Consider the following 15,768-nt stretch of genomic DNA (forward strand, 5'->3'; position numbering starts at 1 on the left):
AGCATTTCGATGAGCAGAATAACTGTTCCGGCAGATTGTAAGAACAGAATCATCTTGGCTTTATAAAAGCTAATTTTTAAGAAACAGTAGGGGAGTTTAGAAGGGTCGTGTCGAGTTCCAGAGATTATCAGTGTCCAGCAGTTGTACTGGCTTTGCTGTGCAGCCTTCAGATAAGATGTGCTTATTAACTGATGCTCTACTCTTGGTTGGTTGGTTGGTTGGTTGGTTGCATGAGAACAACAAATTATTTATGAAAGGTTGCTGTAAACAGACATGTGTAACTATACCATAATCACTTCAATTCAATTAAGCAGAGGATCAAAAAGTCGACAAGTTGTTATTTTTGCAAGGATGATGAAGATTAAATGTTCAAACTTTCACAGGGGAAAAAAAAAGCAAAGCTGCCTTATTTCTCTGATGTGCTTAAGACCCCCTTCACATTTATCTGGGGGGACTTTAATGGCTGTTCATAAAATCTAGTTTTCCTACATGGAAAAATAGTAAAAGTGCAATAAAATTGGTTTTTATTGCACTCTGTAGCCCTTCTGTACCAAACCAAATTAGCTCAAATGAACAAAGATGTTGGAACTACTGGAAAGCCAGTATTTTACAGGTGGTAGCGCCAGTATTTAAATCACTGAGGGTCCCATATCGGGAGCATCTCTGTGGGAGATGGCAGTCTCACAGCTCTTAAAGGGGAAGATCAAGAGGCTGCGCCAAGAGCAACCCCCTTTGATAAAAAAAAAGCTCCATCTCACATGGCTGGATCATAGCATTCAAAGCTCTCACTCATGCATGGGAGTGTATTTACACTGCTCAATTTAGCAGCAGCACACCTATAGTCCTCACTGTACACAATGGATTTAAAACAAGTCCTTTCAAACTAATCTAACCTCACCCAGACAAAGTAGCAAAACTGAACCTGAGAAACAATGCTGGGTGCAAGGCTAGAATTGCTAGCTTCTGTATTATGTGTGTTCAGGAGTAGGCAGCAACTCCCAACACATCAAAGAATGAAGCTTGGTGCAATAGTTCATTACATGCTGTAGCCCTAACTGTACTTTTTATATAACCTTGGCTGGAACAGCTGCTCCTCCAGAACTGTGAGAGTGCTGCCCGTTGTTTCAGTTGTGTGATCAGATCCAGCGATGAGTGCAGACTGTAAGCACATAGTTTATGTAAGGTTTTCACCTTATAATGTTTTATGTGTTCTCTCACAATATCACCAGTTTTAATTAAGTTATGTCCACTGGAGAGAGTTGCTAAATAAACATGCGTCTTTGATTGACCTGTAATAGCTACAATATGCCACAATTTAAACAACTTCTTCATGTTCTCCATGTTCTACATGTTCTCCACCCAGTTAATCCTCCTGTTTTAGTTCCAGTTTTGTTTGGTGAATGCTCAAATGGGAGGAAGGCCTGGAATCATTTCAAATTGTTGCCCTTCACATAAACGAGTCATCTTTGCATTAATATTCCACCCTATTATTCACCCTTCCAACGTATTTTTCCATATTTTCTTCATTTGCCTGGTCGTCTTATCAAACGGTATCAGTGGTTTGAAGCATTCTGTGTAGTTTATGATGATTTATCAGTAATCATACAAGCCTGGGATCACATTTCAGCCCAACGCTGAAGCCATTCCAGACTGCTTATATCCTGACAAACAAGCTGTTTTACAAACTGTTTTCTAATCTGATTAGAGAGGAGTGTACACAAACATGAAAATGAGCATCATGTGGATGCATGTACGAAAAATAATAAAGAGGATGAGGGGAAAAATATCAGAGCCTCGTTTCTCAGCACAGCGGGAAACAAGCTGATTCTAACCAGTTGAGAACCAATGGGGGCTGGGGAGACCCCTAGTCTGTTTCCAGGGAAACTGAGCCCTTTCTCTTCCTCCTCCTCCTCCTCCTACCCTCTCTCCCCATCTCCGTCGCTCTCTTTTCTGTCTGTATATCTGTCTGTATTGTCTCCTTTCTCCGTCTCTCTGTCTCCCTGCTTCTATCCCCCTCGTTTCTCTCTCTCTCTCTCTCTCTCTGTCCCATGTTATTTCTCCGATGTGTTTCGGAGGAGGGAGATGTGGAGGTGACTCACTGTAACATTATTGCCATGGCAATAAAGAGTGAGACGAGTGTAGAGAGAGAGACTGAGAGGGGAGGAAGAACACACCAACGTCCGAAGGTCGGAATGGTTGTTGTGATTTCCAGCAGTCGGAAAGCGACATGAGGCTATTTTCACTGTGGAACACTGACAGTAGTGGGGAACGGCCCCTGCTTTAGATATGGAACGCACGAGGAAGTCGCTTCCCTCCGCCTGTTTCTGCCACCTTCATCTTCATCTCCCCGTTTCGCGTCAGCGGCCCTGTTCTTCTTTTTCTTCACCTCCTCCAGTTCCTTCCTCTTTTGCCGGCCTATGATACAGTCGGCCCTCAGGTCTCTAAGGAGTGTGTTTTCCACTGTCACTTTATGCTGACTCGTGTCACGCGCATGTTTGAACACGCCGAGGTGGCGCGTTAATGCACTGCTGACATATGCTCTCACTCCCGATGAGGAGAGGTTAACTGTGGCGGCAGGAGGTCAAGACGATGACAGAATAAGAACAAGCTGAACCGCAGCTGTTGGACAGTTGCAGTTGTTTTCATTGACTGTCGGTTTAATAGACCCAGTCGTGAGTCCATGCCGACTGTCCACAGGATGATAAGGTCAAGGGATGTGTAGAGAGTTAAGCTTTCTCAGCGACGTTTGGTGCCTCTCGGCTCACTAACGCGTAATATATAAACACATGTTGTACGAATGCTGTACCAAATGCTTAAAATCAGGGAAAAAATACGTATGACGTGCATCCTGACTCACTTATAAAGAATGATGACTTGGTCATGAAATGTGAACAGTGCCACTAAAGGTCCAACATCTAATTCCAGATTATTTTGTTCTGGTTCTTACTGGGATTTTCTAAAGAGTTTCAGGAAGCACGCCGTGGAAGAGACACACATCCAGGTTGCTGCTATCTGCCCGTGTTTACATGCAACAGCCAAACCAGTGGATGAGGAAGAGTAAGAACTTTATATGCCGACGTGCTCAGAGGAGCATGTTTGACCCCAACTAATCTCTGTGGAGTTTCTGCTGTTGTGTCTCCTTATCTGCTGCTTCCTCTTGTGTCTCGCCTTGTGACCTGAAGGACAGCAGAATAGAACACAGCTACGTCTCACGCCGCTGACGGACAGATGAGAGCTTTCATTCGGTCTGAGGGATCAGAAAAACGGAATTTCACCAAAATCCTAAATTTGCATCGAAGGCAGACGCCATTCTCCTCTCCGTCTGCAGACCTTGACTTTTAAATCTTCACATTCTGCCTGTCTACCCTTTCCTCTCCTCGCCTCTGTGTTCAATCTCTGTTATCGCTCCCAGTGTCGTTAAACCAAGCGAGATAGTGGCTGGAGAAGTGCGGCTCCCCAGCACCAGAGTGACTATCATTTTCAGCTCTGTGTGTGTATCTGACAGTGCATCAGAGCACGGCTCCATCTCACATATTATACAGCTCTGCAGCCTCAGAGCTGTTTACATGGGCCAATAATAACACCCAGTGATACAAGGAGCAGACCCAGTACTGATAAAGTTTGAAAATATGTAGAAGAATGAAGGGGAACCGGAGACATCGGGCAGGTTTATGTCTGTTCTTTGTGTTTTATTTAATAAAACCTGCTCGGTGAGCGGGCGTTGTGGTTTTAAATGGATGCGTTTATTATCAAATGTGCAATTTGCATTTAATATTTTTACAGATTTTTATACATTTGAAGGTTGGCAACCATTTCCTGGAGCAGATACTCACTGAATGGATGATATATATGGATGTGAATAGTGATAGAAAGATTCAGACTCAACAAGTGTGCAAACGAGAAAGTGTAGTCGGGACTGAAGTGGTTTGACTCTCAGATGGGAACATCCCAGATATGGAGGACAGCCGCAGGAGCCTCGGGATCCTTCAGGCAAATACAAACTGCAAGGAGGTCACAAATAGGTCGGCCACAGCCTAAAAACCCCAAAGAGATGGTCTGGAGAAGTCACCTGCATGGAAAGAACAAGGTCCCTGCAATAAAAACCTACACTGTGCCAGTCTGGTACCCTGCTGGTCCCAGATATAGAGACAAAAAAGCTCCAAACAGTACGTGAGGGGTCCACTCCTACTGCAGCACCCTGAGGCTCGACACCGAGGGACCACAGGGGAGGGCGACGAACAGGGACGTCAGAAACACGGCCGCGGTGATGCGTTGCTAAGTAAATACCTTGGGCAGCACAAACCTGGCGTGGAAGAACAGCTGGAAGCATCACGTCATGGATAAACCCCGGCATTGCACCTGTCACCGCCAATTTGAGGAAGTGTCCAACATCAGCCAGAAAAGGCTGAAGTGAAAGACGGCACAGAGGAGCCATAGAGGATCTACCTCAACAGCAAAGATATTTGTCAAATAAATGGCAATCATTTGTGCCTACATGAAATCACAATGGCATCCAAAAATATGCTGTTCTTAGGTTAAAGTCTTTTAAACCATCACAGTATCAGTGGTCTGTGAATTAAATATATAGTGAAAGATAATTGAGCACTTTAACCTTCATCTCGCAAAATAGAACGGATTCTCCTTAGATTTGCTTAAAGCTAGTTAGAGACGCTCGACTGTATATTGGTGCACTTATTATTACCCAGACATCGGCTAAGCTGGAACCCAGCTGTGTGTGTCTTATTTACATTATAGTTAAACCAGTTCATACATAAAATGCGATTAGTTCACTTCCCTGCATGAAGGAAGCGGACTAATATCACTTTATGAGACACAATCTCCTCCAAAAACTCAGGATGGAGAATGAAGTTCTCTTTCTCTTCCACTGCTGCTGAGCCCTTTTCTGTCATTTGTCAATGTAATTAAATCCCCAAAGCTGATCTGTTCACCCCATTTGCTGCTCACCAGCAGCTGCAGAAATAGAGATGCAGCGATCGATCCATTAGGTAGATAAGGTTAGATACAACTTTGTCCCTTGGGGAAGATTTGAGAGAAGACCGGTGAGACGCTGACACGTGTACAGTCAGGCTGCGATTGGAGTCTCCATTTTCAACCCTTTAAGGGCACATTTATCTGTTGTACCCCCTGTCAGCGCGTCCATAAAAGGACACAAATGATCTAATTTATTACTTTTTGTTCTGAGAAAGGTGACTAATGATAAGTCAGTCAAGTCTGTGAAGGATAATTTCAAGAGCTCCTAAAACAGTGTCACAAAAAAGTTTTCTGATTATATAGCCACAAAAGATTCCATGACAATCCAATGGGAATGCATATTCCCTTTTTGATTGGCGTCAATGTGAGAGAGAGACAGAGAAGAAGAGAGAGAGAGAGCACGGACAACCATTTGAGATTCCACTCACGGATCTGTGTGTGTCTGTCTGTGAAGTATTGGATGAAAATGACTCCATTACATGCTCATTGGTGGTGGTGATGGGGGGGTCAGCAAACATATACAGAGATGTGAGAGGTGTCTCATTAAGTCTGCCTGTCTTCTGCTGGGACTCACGATATTGTGTGGAGAGAGTCTGCTCAGTCCGGAATCATGTTTGGATGTTTCTGGGAAGTTTTCCGCACATTCCGACTCTTTGGCATGCCGTGCACCTCGAGGGGATCGTCCGTCCTGTCACTGCTGCACCGGCCGTAACCGAGCCGGCGCTGTTCCTCTTTTGTGTGCGTTGTGTTGTGTTGTGTGCATCTTCCACCGCCGCCTTCTTCAGGAGGCTGACGCGTTGAATAATTGATGGGACAAATGAGTTTGCTCCGGGATGCCGATGTTCATCTGGGAGCATGCAGGTGACGTTCCTCCGCCTCAGGTTTCACCGCAACTAACAAAACACCCAAACTAACATTTTAGTTTAGGAGCGTTTAACTTCTCTAGTTCATGTTTCATTATCCTTTTTTCTCAGCCAGAGGCCTGTGTTTTTATATTTGAATGCCTATTAATTGAGCCGACACCTTAAAATAAGATCAAAAAGCTTTTTTCACAGTGACTGTAGCAAAATACTGGTAGAAAGTCAGTAGGATTGTGTGACCAATTATTTGTTATTAACAGTTAATATGATAAACTGAAGCCAAATGAGTTTCACAATTAGGAATTTATATAATTTGTGGATTCATCCTGATGGAAGTGGTTCTGTCCCAATGCTGACCTCTTCAGTTTAGGGATGAAAATCTCCCTAATCTGACTTAAGTTTGTTGTTTTCATGCCATCTAACACAATCAGCTGTTTTTTGTCTGCACATTCAGGATGGTGCTTGTTTTAGGGTAGAAATGTGTCCTGCTGGGTTCTCTTTTTCTTTCTTTTTGCTGTATTTAAAGAATACTGCTCTGTCAGCAGGTCAGGTAGATTTTTCCTCCCTCCTGCATGCACAAACAAACATTACGTGCACCCCCCCTACACACAGACACACACTGAGACACACACACACCCACATGCACTTCTCATAATCTCTGCTTTGTCCTCTTTTCTCCTCTCTGCTTCCCTCCCTCTTTCTGATGCGTGAAAGCAAACTCAGCAGACCTCAAGGATGCCAGCGCGTAAAGGCATTCTGGGTAATCCGTGGCGCACCAAAGCAGGGGGAAAGAAACCGGGAAGTCGTACATATGACACAAACTGGAAAAAGTCTGCATGCTGCTCAATGCAACGAGGATTAGGAGATGAGAAGGATAGGGAGGGAGGACGAGGGAATGGTGAGCGTGGTGAGGTGGGGCGGAGGAGGACGCAGGAGTGTCGTCGGTCTGCTTTTATCTGGGCTCTGATTAAACCTGGCTCTGACCTAAAATTCAGCTGCTGGAAACTTCAGAGACCAGATTTCTCTGGAGCTCCTCACACCCAGCCGGTGCTGTGAGAGAGGAACCGAGATCAGAGAGGGAGAAAATAGAGTACATGTGGACAGACAGGAAACGCTGGCTCATGGATACGGACACGATTCGTCCCGCGACGTGCGCTGACCGGCACACATGCCTAATGACCCGGCAGGCAGAGGTCGATGCCTGACGGCATCTGCAGGGTAGCTGGAGCTGCAATACCCCAGGGGGCAGAACCGGGCTTAAACGTACCGCCGCTGCCTTTCTGGAACAATCACAAAAACAAAAACAAACAAGCAAGGTATAAAAATACAGCAGCGCCAACGTGGTCGGCCGACGGATACAGGAAGTGTCTCAATGAGGGAGAGGGAGGGGTGAGACATGGGGAAAGACCCTCAGTCGCTGCTTTTGTTTGGCTCAGCTGCGTCATGTGGATTTCAAAAGAGCAACGTAAATCTTCAAAAATACTCAAACTGTGGGTTTTATTTGGATCCACTTCCCCTTTCAAGGGATGTATTGATCGAGGAGTGGGGCTGTTGTCTCGTGATGTTTATTATTTAGAAAGCCAACGAACTGAGTAAACCCGCATGTGTCAGCATGATCTGGCCAAAGACCTAACACTGGAGCAAACAAGGGGGGCATTTTCTGGATCATAATGGGGCAGAACAATGATGCAGTCATTAGCACAATCACCTCATAGCAAGAAGATGGATGGATGGATGGATGGATGGGTGGGTGGGTGGATGGATGGGTGGGTGGATGGATGGATGGATGGATGGATGGATGGATGGATGGTGGTGGATGGATGGTGGATGGATGATGGATGGATGGATGGATGGATGGGTGGGTGGGTGGGTGGGTGGATGGATGGATGGATGGATGGATGATGGATGGGCCACTCATATGCTCCACTTTTACCCTCTTCCCTTCAGCATTTGGTTTCGGTCACACTTATAAACTTCTGTGCATGTTATCCAACGTTTACATCTTAAATTATTACATTTATAATATTTCAGAGTGCCGCAGCAGCCCCCAGCCCCGTCCTTGGGAATCTTCCCCCAGGAGAGGGGATGCCAGTTGGTCCGGTCCCTCCAGGATTTTTCCAGGTATGGAGTAGATGCAGGATATAAGATAATGTAAACTCAGATATAAGTCAAGCTTCCCCCCGCCCTTTAGTCCTTCCCCTGAAGCCTTTAACTGTTTCCTTCAAAACGCAATGAGGAGAAATCTCTCTCACAGAAGAATAGCCTGATGCTTCAGGCCTGATGTCTGATGTACATCGATTAACCGTCATTATCAGTCAAACTCAGACGCCCTCACTGACACACAGATCAATAGTCTCCAAAAGGCGTTTCACAGCTTTCATTTGAAAAAAAACATCCAACGCTAACAGTAAAATAGATCCGTTCCATTTTGCTACAGATGTCCTTTGTAGACATGGAAGATCAGTTTAAGAAGATCAAAAACTCAAGATCAAAAAAGACGCGTTAATGCTACTGTTGAATATAGAAACACCGAGTAACTTTTTGTGAATGGCTGAATATTTGTAATGTAGTAATGAAACAAAGTTTTCATTTCATCTCATTTTCATTTATTTAATCGTTTCTATACAGTCTATTTTTTCTCTCTGGTATCCAGAACACAAACAGAGGTAAAAACAACAGGAAGTTTAAAAAGAAAAAAGGCCCCGAGCAAAGCCAGTGGACCATTGCTCTCTGGTGGCACATTGTTGTATTGCGAATTCTCTGACCCCCCCAGGGGCATCTGATGAGCAGGAGGAGAGAAAGCTGTGGTGGGGAAAAGTAACCGGAAAAACTGCTCCCTGTGCTAAAAGGGCAGCAGACATCCGCTGCTAAAGTCTGCACATTCGCTGACACCCGTCAACAAATCCAGTTCAAATGTCTGACTTCTGCTGCTGCCGTCATGGGAATATTAGAAAATGAGCTCACAACAGGGTTCAAGTGGATTTTCATACAGTTTCCTTAAATGAAATAGATTTTAGTCAACCTGTAGACAAAAAATGAAGATGACATGTTTCCATTTGATTTTCCAGCCATTCATGTCACCTCGATACCCTGGAGGGCCAAGACCACCCCTCCGATTACCGAATCAGGTAAGATCCACACTGACACCTACAGGCGGCTGACGGAACTGCTGCCTGTAAAACTGGCCAGCGCCTGCGTGAGACGGGACAATAATGTGGATGGTGGTTCCTCTCCTCTCTGCAGGGACTTGGAGGAGTTCCAGGAAGCCAGCCTATGTTACCCAGCGGGATTGACCCAACAAGACAGCAAGGTCTGCCCTCACATAATCAGACGTTTGTCCAATCCAAGCTCGCCAACACCGCCATATTATGGATAAAACTAATCAGCTATGACCAACTCCCAACTTCATGACAAATATTTAGTTGGCTTTAGTTATTTTTAATTTTTTTTATTAATGTCATTAAGGAGTGGACAAAGTCTTTGTTGAGTGTTGAAATTGCTCACTGTCCTACCAAAAACTAAACAGTGAATATAATCACTTCACTTCAATATCGGCGTTCCAAAAAACAAATCTGCGCGTTTTGCTCCTCGTCCGTGTTTTCAGGCCATCCAAACATGGGAGGACCAATGCAGCGCATGACTCCTCCCAGAGGCATGGTACCACTGGGACCACAGGTAACTGAGCCAGTGTGTGTGTGTGTGTGTGTGTGTGTGTGTGTGTGTACACAGTACAGGCCAAAGGTTTTGATTTGATACAACTTCTCATTCAGTGCATTTTCCAGACTGACTGACGCAGCCACTCGCTTCTCTTTACTTTGCTGATTAGTTCTCACCACACTATGAATTCAAACAGGTGTCCAATAGTGTGACAACCTGACTTCTGCACAACACCACTGATGTCCCAACCCCATTGATAAGGCAAGAAGCTCCACTAAGTAACCCTGACGAGGCCCACCTGGGAAGTGAAAAGCATCCCAGGTGTAATTCCACATGTCTCCATTCATAGTTTTGATGCCTTCAGTGAGAATCTACAATGTAAATAGTCCTGAAAATATAGAAAATGCATTGAATGAGAAGGTGTGTCCAAATGGCCTATACTGTATACACACACACACACACACATACAGTATTTTTTTTTGTTTTTTTTTTTCCATATAATTAATTCAAGCTGTTTCTGTTTTTTCATGATTTTAATCTGTTTTTAGAGTTATGGGGGTGGAATGAGACCACCACTAAATGCCCTGGTTGGACCTGGGATGCCTGGAATGAACACGTGAGTGAGATATCGACACAGCGTTCTGTTCACATGTAGAAGTTCACGGCCTATTCTTGTTTGTCAGAGGTCCACTAGCCGACCTCCATTTGTGCTCCATTTTGTAGTCTTTTTTTGTGTTGGCACTTGTTGGCATCACTTATCCTGGGCAACAGGTGCGCATGTTGTTGCTGAATCAAATGATCTGGAAACAAAAATAAACTTTGTGTGTGCGTGTGTGTGTGTGTGTGTGTGTTGTGTGTGTGTGTGTGTGTGTGTGTGTGTGTGTGTGTGTGTGTGGTGTGTGTGTGTGTTCCAGGGGACCAGGTGGGGGTAGGCCTTGGCCAAATCCTCCAAACTCCAACTCGGTAGGTGTTTTTGAAGGGCAGCCAACTGAACATGCCGGTTGTTCCGACTCTGTCATGATTGTGCTTGTGTTTTTCCTGCAGACCCCTTATTCTTCTGCATCTCCTGGGAGTTATGTGGTGAGTACGGTCGATGCTCTCCGTTGTGCAGACTGTTGTGAAAGGAGTGAATGAACATTATTTAAAGCAAAACTGTGATCTCAGGGGCCTCCGGGAGGTGGGGGGCCCCCTGGAACCCCCATCATGCCCAGTCCTGCAGGTAAGCTGCGTTTGTAGTAACACATCCAGTTCACGTCGGTGCTTTGTGATCCTCACTATCATCTCCAATGTGCTCCCATCAGATTCAACTAACTCTGGAGACAACATGTACACCATGATAAACACGGTACCTCCAGGCGGAAGTCGACCAAATGTGAGACACTTTATCCGTTTGTGCATCATGTGTGTGTGTGTGTGGGTGTGTGGGTGTGTCAGTGTGTGTAATAGCTCCCACCCTGCTCTTCCACTTTGTGCCTCCCCTTCAGTTTCCTATGGGTGCGGGAGGTGATGGTCCATTAGGAGGAATGGCTGGAATGGAGCCCCATCACATCAATGGATCATTAGGTACAGTGCCCAGGATACAACCTTACTGCATTTGATCACAATTATTAATTCATCAAAAAGGCACATTATTTTACATGTGTTCTGTATCTCAGGGTCAGGCGACATGGATAGCCTCCCCAAGGTAAGGAAAATCTGCTACATTAGCATTTGCAGCTCTGTTTTGTTAGTTGACTTTGGCACCTTGCTCCCCCCAGAACTCACCTGGTAACCTAAGTATGAACAACCAGCCTGGGACTCCCAGAGAGGATGGAGAGATGGGGGGAAACTTTCTAAACCCTTTTCAGAGTGAAAGTGTAAGTCTCCAACGTTCCCCTCGCTCGTGGCGCACGTGGCTGCGTCTGTTCTCACCGGCGCTCCCGTCTCTCTCCGTGTCTCCGCAGTATTCCCCGAACATGACGATGAGCGTTTGAAGGCCCCCCACAGCACCTTTGCAAAGTCGCTCCGTAAAATGGGGGGCAGGTCACTGGAAACGCAGAGGGACAGGATGTGATGTCATTTAAGCCAGTGACTCTTCGCCCCAACACCACCGCCTGCTGAGTCGGTACATTTGCCCCTCCATCTTTGTACTACTGCGCCCACCCCACGCCCCTCCCCTCCGTCACGACTGTCCGCGCCTCTTCTGTCCAGTTCCTTCTCCCATCTTAAATGGCGTTTCACCAGTTCTTCCTCAACAACACCGAGACTGTACAAAGGACCCAAAGTGAAACGATCTCTAAGGAGAACTGTATAGTTGCATACAGCGTGTATGAAACTGTGAAACTGACGTACACAAGTCACAGACAAATGTCTCACCGCACCAAAAAATACACCCCCCCCCCATAAAAAGGCCACATTTCTGTTACGAAGTAAAAATAGTCGAGGGTTTGATTATGTAGCCACCCTTTCTGAACGAAATTTAAAGCGGATGGTCGGGAGGATCAGCTTTTGCCTTTTCTCGGAAGGGTTCTGCCGTTTACAGCAGGAATCAAACATCACAGCGAAATTTCACCAAACCAGCCGTTTCATACCGTCACTGGCGCTCATTTCAGCTCGCTTGTTTTCGGCCGCCTTCAAAGTCAAACAGGCGCAACGTGAAAGTTCTGTTTCGCTTCACTTTCCGCCCAGAAAATCACACATTTGAAAACTTATTAGATATTCATTGGTTCAGATTCAAAGGTCCAGTCTGGAGGATTTAGGAGCGTCCAGCAGCGGGGACCAAGTTGTCCTCTACAGCCTTTTCTAAATTTGTCCCTTCTGGGCTGTTGTAGAAGCACACAACCTTGCTGACTTTATCGAAGATCATCTGCTCCCTGTGCTGACATTAAGGAATTATTTAAGGTATCTAAAACACCTTAACTGCTTCTTGCCTTTAGTGCAAGATTACAGAACTTAAGTTGGACTGTAGCAAGTTTTTTTACACAAGTAACAATTACAGGAAGAGCATGAAAGCTAAAAGACAATGCAACAACAGGAACCATGTATACTCATTGACCTTCAGCTAATGATTAGTCATCAGAAAGGAATTGTAGTGAAATTATGTGTTACACAGCTCTGCAAAAGTTAGTTTTGTTTCAAATCTCTCCAGCGCAGTGCAAAGTTCCCTGTCTATAAATGAAGGAAGAAGCCCTGCCCAAGGTTTTCTGTATCTTACAGTATTTGTGCAAACAGTGGGATACAGAGCGTTGATACTCCTAATCAATGAGAGGGTCACTGCACCCAGGGTCAAATGTTTTTTTATTCCTTTGAGCGTGTGCGTGTTGAGCAATCCCACGACTTTCAGCCTTTACCCAAAGGCTCTATTTGTTTACATCCCTGGTAATGAAAAAGACATAATTGTGTTATTATTTTGTGTTAAAAATGTCAGTTTTGCCACTCATACTCGAGCGATGCCCCGGGAAAACTGTGACCTCAGCGTGAGCTGGAAAGGTGGTTGCTACAGAACGCTCGATCAATTTCTCCAGTCGTCCTCACTGCCCCACATGTGTTACCATCATGTACAAAAGGGGGGATATATCTGTAAAAAATCCTCATTTCTACTCCCTGACTGCAAAGTGTACAGCCCACAAATGTAGCTCCTCTGTCTCGTATGTGTATTTGATATAATGATTATGATTATGATTATTATTATTGTTATTATTTAAGGAATATTTTAAAGAGAGTTATTGTAAAAGGGAGGAAGGGTCTAAATTCGTACCATCACAACACGATACTTTGACCTTTTCCGTTGAAGCCATACGTTGGATTTCTCTATTGGATCATGTTTTGAGTTTTTGTGGCCGTATGTGGGACTCCATTCGTGCCGTATTCATTTTCTCTTTTTTATTCTTGTATTATGTTTTTGTAAATACACAGAGAAGAGGTTCATGGGTTTTGAATATGCTAGCATAAAGCTTCTCTTCCCTTAGTCAAAGTGTGAGCTCTTTGTGTGCGTGTGTGTGTGTGCGTGCGTGTGTGTGTGTGTGTGTGTGGTGACGGTAAAGACAAAGACTGGCTTTGCTGGATTCCAGTGTTCTTGCATCCTCATGGCTACCGACGCTCTTTGGTTTACAAAAACTGGGCTTGTGACCAGAGGGTTGCCAGGGTAATCCCAGAATCACCAAACAAATGTGGGCGTCTGAATACGATGTTTTCATCTTCATCCTAAATCTTAGCAAGGAAAAGCCATTTGCTTTATCCTGGGATGCACAGCCGTAGGTTTTAACACTGAAATAAGCCCTTATCGGTGCAGATAATTACGGGATAATGAGGTGGAGGGTTAGAAAAACAAGACATGACTCAACAAGTGACCATTGGTTTAGTTTGTGGAGCGAAGTCGGCATGAAACTGATAAAATTTGACCTGTGCAGGAACCAAACTTACACAATCCCAGGCAGATAGAATAGCCCGCCCACCTGCCATCTGCCCTTCAATCTGCCCCATCTCCTATATTTATGTCAGCCCCTCCATTGACGCAGTACATCTGCAGGGCTGAGGTCTGAGACTGTTCCCATTCTCTCCCACTGTCTGCTCCTGGTTGTGCTCCTCATCATGTCTGTCCAGTTTTGTCTGGCTCTGCTGGCCCTCTGCTCTCTGGCTGCTGCGTCTGATCCAGACTGCAAAGAACTGCTCAAACCTCAGGAGAACCGCACACAGGTACAGCTGGCAACGTTCTCTGGAAACTCTGTCTCCTAAGGTCTATATTGTACACCCCTGAATCTGCGTTGTGTATCCGTGCGCAGGTTCTTGGAAAATGGATACTCCACGCTACTGTTTCAGAGTCAAATGAGGTGGGGGAAAAGGTCAAATTTATCAAAAGCTCCTGGATTGAAATCTCAGATGTGCCCGGCCAGGAAGCGCTGTCTCTCCGCTGGGCAGATAGATTGTAATGTTTTAAAGTCCACGTTCTTCTAAGAGCAACCAAAAAGCAACAGTTTCTCAGCCTCTTGTTTATTTTTTATATCTCTTTTTCCTTACAAGGAGTGGTGAAAAATGTGAGTACGGGTCTGTTAATCACACCTTCTCACCAAACATGACCCATGTGAAATGTAAGTAAATGATGTTACTTAACACTTCATATTCTTGATCAAACGTGATGCCATTAATGCACTAACACAACCTCCCACGTGTCAGATGAGTACAACTCAACCAGTTATGAAACCAACGGCATGTACCTGGACACCTGCCCTGACTGTGTGGTCTGGGAAGATACACTAACTGAAAACCAAAAAGGAAGAACCTTGTACATTTTAAGTGAGCTCACGCCTCCTTTAATAATATTAAAAAAAATGTTTATCCTCAGCCTTTTGGACTGCACCTCTTTAATTGTGCTTAAATTCCGCAGCCAAGACGGGGTCGCTGGAAGCTCCCCATATGGAAAAGTTCAAGAAACAGGCGGCGTGTTTAAACCTCAAAAGTGAAATGTACTTTCCGGAAACCAAAGGTAAGGCGCTGCTGTGTCTCTCTGGCATCGCCGCGGCACGCGTGAGGGGGTCACGACATGTAACTTTTCTGCTTTTCTTTCAGACCTGTGCCCAGATGAAGAGGGAAAAGAATGAAGAAAATAAGGAAAACACTCCTGAGACCTGCGGATGAAAGATTTTTGCAGTGCTTGTGTCCACCTTTCACTGATATGATGAAGAATACCTTTTAACTGTGGTGTCCAAACAACCCTTGATCCTCTTTACCTGTCATGTGAGTGAAGATAAAACCTGTCCTCGTGGCCTAATAAAGATCAATAAAGCCATTGATTGATTCTATGGGATTTTGAATCATTCCTCAACGCCAAGGGAGTTGACGAGTGCCCACATCGCGTCTAAACTGCGCCATTTCTCGAGTCCCGCCGCACGGCCTCATTGAAAGAAGCGTCCACTTTATTTGACCCTCTGCACAAAACCGAATCACAAATATCGCCACGAACAAATCGTCCTTTCACAGGAAGCAAATAAAATATGTTATGTCACTGCAGGTTTTGTCACCATTGCCTTTTTAAAGGAAAAAAACCATGTTCTTTGTGACCGAACAGTGCCGGGTGTTTGTGTGAATGTGTGCAGGGATCTATTCAGACGCTGCCAGCTGGCTCTTATATAACAGGATAAATGGGACAGTGTCTCTTTCTGACCGGACGTGAAAAGGCGGCTGTGTTTCGCACAGTCGTGCAGTGAGAGAGCCTTTCGGGAAAAACGGCTGAAAACAGGTTGAAACCTGGCTCCCGTATGCTAGGGTGGGGGTCGTCTTGATT

General features: G+C 45.1%; 1 protein-coding gene across 1 annotated transcript in view; it reads left to right on the top strand.

The window, feature by feature from the left end:
* ssbp2a (single stranded DNA binding protein 2a) overlaps positions 1 to 13,455 on the top strand; it is a 35,678-nt gene extending 22,223 nt beyond the window's left edge. The window contains exons 5-17 of the mRNA XM_057034189.1: positions 7,884 to 7,973; positions 8,921 to 8,980; positions 9,096 to 9,162; positions 9,457 to 9,527; positions 10,058 to 10,125; positions 10,424 to 10,472; positions 10,554 to 10,589; positions 10,674 to 10,728; positions 10,811 to 10,881; positions 10,994 to 11,072; positions 11,165 to 11,193; positions 11,267 to 11,365; positions 11,453 to 13,455. Coding sequence (XP_056890169.1) covers positions 7,884 to 7,973; positions 8,921 to 8,980; positions 9,096 to 9,162; positions 9,457 to 9,527; positions 10,058 to 10,125; positions 10,424 to 10,472; positions 10,554 to 10,589; positions 10,674 to 10,728; positions 10,811 to 10,881; positions 10,994 to 11,072; positions 11,165 to 11,193; positions 11,267 to 11,365; positions 11,453 to 11,482 — 804 coding nt within the window. The 3' untranslated portion in view covers positions 11,483 to 13,455. The remainder of the gene's footprint in view (positions 1 to 7,883; positions 7,974 to 8,920; positions 8,981 to 9,095; positions 9,163 to 9,456; positions 9,528 to 10,057; positions 10,126 to 10,423; positions 10,473 to 10,553; positions 10,590 to 10,673; positions 10,729 to 10,810; positions 10,882 to 10,993; positions 11,073 to 11,164; positions 11,194 to 11,266; positions 11,366 to 11,452) is intronic.
* Positions 13,456 to 15,768: the final 2,313 nt, after the last annotated feature.

This window comes from Takifugu flavidus, chromosome 5 (genome assembly GCF_003711565.1).
Source record: "Takifugu flavidus isolate HTHZ2018 chromosome 5, ASM371156v2, whole genome shotgun sequence".
NCBI classification, from domain to species: domain Eukaryota; kingdom Metazoa; phylum Chordata; class Actinopteri; order Tetraodontiformes; family Tetraodontidae; genus Takifugu; species Takifugu flavidus.